The 6,693-nt window shown below is 40.7% G+C and overlaps 1 protein-coding gene across 1 annotated transcript in view; it reads left to right on the forward strand.

Moving 5' to 3' along the window:
* The window catches only part of srms (src-related kinase lacking C-terminal regulatory tyrosine and N-terminal myristylation sites), a 38,974-nt gene extending 33,893 nt beyond the window's left edge, over window positions 1-5,081 (forward strand). Inside the window, exon 8 of the mRNA XM_050064263.1 lies at window positions 1,819-5,081. Within this exon, the coding sequence (XP_049920220.1) occupies window positions 1,819-2,018 (200 nt within the window). The 3' untranslated portion in view covers window positions 2,019-5,081. The remainder of the gene's footprint in view (window positions 1-1,818) is intronic.
* The last annotated feature ends 1,612 nt before the right edge of the window (window positions 5,082-6,693 follow it).

Raw genomic sequence — 6,693 nt, forward strand, 5'->3', positions numbered from 1 at the left:
GCAGCATTTACAAGCAGACCAGATCAAATGCCTTGTGTGAGAAAGCTGCTCTTGATTGGTCAGAATTTCCATGTGTGAAAAATCCAGGAAGTAAAGCAAATGTTGAAGAAGAGTACACTTGCAAGATAAATGTGACACTTTCTAATAGGGTTGTCAAAAGTATCGATACTCTGAAAAGTATCAATACTCAAATGCTGTATCCAGATACAATACTAATTTACAATACCACCTCAGCGCCTGTCGGGTGTGCGCAACGGGTCCGACGGACACACGCTGTGCAGGCAGCGTCTGGCAGGCACAGAGCCCTCGCTGCAATCCGGCTTGTTGTCGTCGCTGTGCATGCATGCACACATTTCTGTTGCTGTAATATGGGCAGTGCGGCTGCAGGAGGATCAGAGCAGCCAGTTTTGGTCAAAAATGATAAAGGAAAAAGCGCTCTTTGGAAATATTTAGTGAAGTGAACACAGCACGCTGCAGACGGCAGGTATAGCCCCTCTCCTCACTAGCAGCTGATGTCGCCAGCATCAAACTAAAATATAACTTCTAACGTTAATGTGGGAGCTAAGCAGAAAATTTTATCAGTCATGCCTGTCTGTAACATTAATAGACAATGTTAGTTTAACAGGACAACACTGTAAAGTCACAGATTGAAGCTGAAAAAACGTTTGGTTTCTCCCGTAACCCCTGGTTCTCTGATCACATAGTGAGGTAGAAACAGGAGCATCCTGAGCCTAAACTACCAACTCTATTTGATCAGCAACGAAAATATGGTATTTTATATATGGATTTTTTGTTGTTATCATTGATGTTACTGTTCTGATCTTTATTTAAAAAATGACATGCCTCTTAATTTTTTGCTGCCGTATCTAAAATGGTATCGAGTATTGAATATTTTCCTGGGTATCGATATCGAGTTTGAAATTTTAGTATCGTGACAACCCTACTTTGTAATGTCACAATGGAGGGACAACTACGCAGGTTGATTTTAGCGCTGCTCATCGTGGACTATATTGCTGTCATTGTTCATTTTAGTCAAACCATACAGTTTGAAAACGAGGCGCGGCTCCAACTAGAAAACAATGTTTTGATGCATTGGATGTGCTGAATGTGCATATTAAGGCAGTACAGGAGGAGGTGCACATTAATAATCCTCCAGGACTGTAATATGCTCATGTTTAACCCAAACAATGTGTCATGTGACTGCAGTTGGGTCAGATTCAGGTCGGAACACCTTCTCACCACAAATGAACCGCACCAGAGTTCATTTGTAACCGGACTGAGACCACCTCTTCAAGAAGGTCTCAGTTCGGTTGTTTCAGTGCACACTCGAGTGTGATTGCTGTGTTCACACCTGCCCAAACGAACTGCACTGAGGGGGCAAACAAACTTGAGTTAAATTGAACCAAACCAAACAGGGCAGGTGTGAAAGCACCCTGAGAATCAAAGGGCTTGGAACTGAGAGCCACAGACAGGAAGTTAGAAAGTATTGAGCGGACTAACACATTGTTGGTTTCAGTCTTTTTATGAGATTTGTTGACAAGATTAAAAAAAAAAAAAAAAAGAGAAACACCCACCTTATCATTTAAGGACTTTTTGTAATCTATGACTGAACATGTGCTTTGAAGATAAATGATCTTGAGTCAATATGCAGGAGTCGTGTTGACTTTACCTTTTAGAGTTGAAGTCTTACAGCAGTGATGTTATCATGGTTGTGGTTGCTGGTTTTCTGCACCGTGGAATACCCGTGCCTGTAAAGGAAAGGATTGAGAATTTAGTGAACTCCTCAAACGTTCATGCTTTTATATCCCTCCCTTTTAGGAAAAAGCAACAAGGAAGTGTTGGATCTGCTGTCGTCAGGGTTTCGGCTGCCCTGTCCAACCCGCTGTCCTCAGAATATTTACCGCATCATGATGGACTGCTGGGCCGCTGAGCCCTCTAAGAGACCCTCATTCCACGCCCTACACAGCCAGTTGGATTCAATATATGCCAGGATATATTTCAAGACTATAGAGGTATAGAAAGAGGAAGACGAGGACAGTGAGAGCATCTGCAACTGGCAACAGGATGGACTGCAACTATGAAAAAGGAAGGAAAGGGGGGGGATGAGAAACAGCAAGCAGTATTCTCCTCCCCTATGCACAACAGGGTATATGTACTTTAAAAACACCAAGGTGTGAAAGGACAGAGGGAGGAGAGCATCAGAAGTGGACAAACAGGAGTAATAGTTCAAGATGGAGAAGATGCTTGCCAAATCAAAGAGGAACAATGAGGAATCCTTCATTTCTGACGCTAAACAAAACAAGACGGACAAATGAGAGACTGAACATAGCCTGAGACAGGTGTGTAAATACACTCCTATCTAAAGAAACTGAACACTGAAACCCTCGGCACATTCACAGAACCAACTGTTTTTAATTTTATACCCTTTTGTGTTTTATAAATAATATTTTATTACTTCTGTATGTGCCATGTCTGTGGATGCACACTTTGAAATGTTATGAAATCACAGGTCAGGACTCAAGTTAATCACCTGTCTTCTGACTGCAGAGCCTGTGCTACAATCGAGGTTATGTGCAATAATTAAGAGCTTGCTGGGTTTTAGCCATGCTAGCAGCCCCTGTGCTGGAGAGGCTGGTGACGGTCCAACACTTTGGTCAATATACAGTGAAATATCTCGACACAGATTGAACTGATTGCCATGATATTTGGTACAGATCATCAGGTTCCCCAAATGATGAATCTTCACAACTTCAGTGATCTCATGAGTTTTTAATCATGCGCCACCATCAAGTCAAAATTTCCTCATCCAACATTTTAGTTTTTTAGGTACAGTATCTTATTATAAACGATATCCCCTCAGCTTCAGCTGCGCTTTAAAATAAAAGGACAGGACAGACCAAAGGTATCACTTAATTTACAGTAACCAAGAACTCTTTCATTGTGCATATGGCATGCGTGGAGTATAACAGACTTTTAAAAATCTGAATTTACCCTGTAAGAATAGTTTTGGGATGTACTTTCTTTGCTCTCTTCAGCCCCATTTGCACAAGACTAGTATTACGTGGGGACCTCATGTGATTTGATGTCTGTGTTTCATGTGGCTCATTCACATAAGATAAGCAAAGAATGTACTTGATGTATGTATTTGATATATGATGCTTGATGCGCCCAGTCATTAGTAACTTCACTCTAAACTGTACATAACCACTCGTCACATGTTTCATGACTTTGCTGTTCTAAAGGATTTGAACTTGATTTTTCTGCAAATGGGTCTCCATGTTGCGCAATGGGATTCAAAATGCTGCTAAAACTTTTATTTTTAACTGCCAGCGAAACCTCCATATTCCTCAGCCGCGAAAAAGGCAGGTGGAGGCACCGTAAAAACCTAAAAACACAAAACCTAAACACGACCCCAAATCACAGAGATGCCGATCAGCACGGGACTAATATTATCACACGACCTCTGTGTCTGTCATTTGCGGTGGAGTTTTACTGAACAAATTATGTACATGGCAGATTTGCACGGGATTAAGATCAAAGATGACCTCCGCCATAATTACAAATTACCAGAGGTCCCCAGATAAAACTAGTCCTGGGCGAATAGGGCTTTACAGAAAGTTACAGTAGATAATAAAACTGATACTACAATCGTGTTTCTACATGAACTAAGATCCAATTATTATATCCCTTTCAAGTGTATTTGCCAAAAAAGTTGAACTATTGGCTTAAATGCCGATAAGAATGCAAAAATAGATGCATGTTACCATGCTAACAGTGGCATGTTAGCTTGTGAATTAAAGATATACTATGCAGGATTTTCCTATAAAATAATCTATAGACCCATACATACAGAAGTAAGCCCTCTCAATCTTTACTTTTGACCCACTAAAAGTGTGTGGCGATGTATTATTATTTTATCTGCAGAGACTCTGCCCTCTGCCTGGATTTTCTTATCTTCTGAGTACAGGACGTTTAAGAGTGTGAGGCTCGGGCCTCATATAAAGGTCACAACCAGGTGCTAGACTGCAAGTAGCACGCAGCCAAGAGACGCAGCGCCAAAAAAATGCAAATATAATGAGGCTGAATGCCAAACAAGAGTGAATCTGGGGTTCACATCTGCTTTCCAGTTTGCTGGTGAATGTGGTTACAAACAGTAACTGACAATCCTGCATAGCATACCTCTAACATACATGCTAAACTCCAGCAGTTTAGTGACCTATCAACCTGGCAAACATTAGCACTTAGCATGTTTAGCATGTCATGACTTAGGTCAAAGCACAGCTGAGTCTGATGTCCTGAAATGGCCACTGTTCAGAGGATAATCTGTCCTTTCCTCTGGGACAAAGTAGGCATTTTACACCCTGTTAGATGTAAAGATAGAAGTCAAACTTTTCTCTGTTTTTCATCATCCAACAGTTTTGTTTTTGGCCACATGCGGCCTCTAGTGTGGCTACACTGTTTTAGTCTTATTATTAACCACAAGCATTAAGTATTTTATTCCGCCTTCCTTCTGTTGCAGGAATTTGTGAAGGATTTGGCAACATGTTACATATGTACATTTCTTGAGAATAGTGTGGGAATTGTTTTTATCCTCCTGTGATACATTTTTGGGGGCTGACCCAGTGCTTGAAAAGCCAGCGGGCCATAGAGCCATGTGTACAGGCTTTAAGTTATTAACCTCTTTTAGAGGCTCACAGTAATGGCCAGTTACAACTAGAGTGCCTATGTTTACACCACAGACTGTCCACACACTAAACTGCAACCTATGGACAGTTAAGAACTACAAAAATGAAGAGCCTACGGTAAAAAGACCTGCACAGTGAATCAGCCATATTCAGAAGGCTCTTTTTTGGGGGGTGGATTGTTGGATTTCTGCACCACAAAATTGTACAACAATGTTGCAATGCAATGCAATTTGAGAACAATGCAACTTTTGTCTTTTATGCATGACAATAAATGGCAGACGGAGCCAAGTTCAGGAAACTTTAGCCATAACCACCAAATCACAAGATTGAGTTGTATGTTTTAGGCTGAGTGCCATCAGGTACCAAACACCAGTAGTGCACAGAATAAAATATTTTAAGTATTGTTTTGAAATGTGTCTGTGTGCTTTTTAATCATAAAATCTGCTGTCTTTGTTGTGTGCAAGTGTAAGGAAACAATGTGGGATGAAACTCAAACTTGATGTAGAGTTTTTCCTGAATACTTCACACTAACACATTTGAACAGGTGCTTGTGGGGAACTAAACCCCGATGGTGGCGATGACAGTGCTGTTGTCAATCCACTGAATGACAAAGGATATATTTTAAGTGCATCTTTGAAGCAAAGGCCTTAATTCTGCATTTACAGGAAGCACTACTGTTACCAAATACTGACTTGTGCTACCCTGCAGCAGAAGAGATCATATCAGACCTGATCTGTCCTTTAGAGGATTGAGGCTTGTCTCACTGTTTACACTATATTTTGTAAGCATTACGTTGTATTGGCAATAATTTCACAGTCATGGAAAACAGGAGAAACCTACGTGAAGCTCCTCTACTGAGACTATCCTCCAACAATGATAAGAAGAGTACAAACAGTTGACCCTGCTGAAGTATTCGTTTACGAAGCCTCGAGTACATTATGCAAAAACTGCAGCTTGTACATAAAAATCACGTAGTCTGACACAAACTTCTTCGCCAAAGCTCTACTTGCACAAACTTTCTCTGAATCTCATGGCCACTGATGAAGGTTGTTTCCAGAGAATATTTCCAGTAGGTGGACTTTGTGCTAAGGTCAAAAATCATACGGCCTAAATGGTAACCTTTTATCCCGCCAGGTTAAAAATCTGTGTAACAGATGCAGTAAAAACTGTTTAATTTTGCTCAAATGTAGAGTAAATTTAAGGCTGGGTGATATAGAGAAAATCAAATACCACTATGTTTTTGACCAAGTACCTCAATATGGATATTGCGACAATATTGTAGAGTTGACTACTGGTGATCTCACAAAATATTTACACTATGCAATATTCATTCATTCATTTTCTGCAACTGCTTATCCTGTTAGGGGTCACGGGGCAGCTGACACTGGGTGATAGGCAGGGTTCACCCTGGACAGGTCACCAGACTATCACAGGGCTGACACATAGAGACAGACAACCATTCACACTCACATTCACACCTACGGACAATTTAGAGTCACCAATTAACCTGCATGTCTCACACAGGGAGAACATTCATACTCCACACAGAAGGGCTCCCCACCCTGGGGTTCGAACTAGGAACCCTCTTGCTGTGAGGCGACAGTGCTAACCACTGCACCACTGTGCACATTACTGATAAATAATCATCAGTAATGTGGATATAATGACTCTTGGGTAAAGGCAAATAATAGAACAGAGTTAGAAAGTTTAGAAAATTAGATCACTTTACTGAACTGCAGTCTCTAAAACACATCTATTCTTATATCAAAGTATCAATATGATATCAATATATTGCCCTGCCCTATAATGCATAATAAATTAGGCATGCTTGGTATTCTGAGAATGTCTTTGTGGGTTTTTTTGGTCCCTCCCAGGTTTCATTTCTTTCATGCAGCCAACCCAGACGAATTAAGAGTCAAGAGTTTAAATAAACTGCTTCAGACATACTCTGAATTCATTCACCCTGAATTCAGAACCGTATTATACTGTAAGTGATCTATGAAGCATT

The sequence above is a fragment of the Epinephelus moara genome, chromosome 16 (genome assembly GCF_006386435.1).
Source record: "Epinephelus moara isolate mb chromosome 16, YSFRI_EMoa_1.0, whole genome shotgun sequence".
NCBI lineage: Eukaryota > Metazoa > Chordata > Actinopteri > Perciformes > Serranidae > Epinephelus > Epinephelus moara.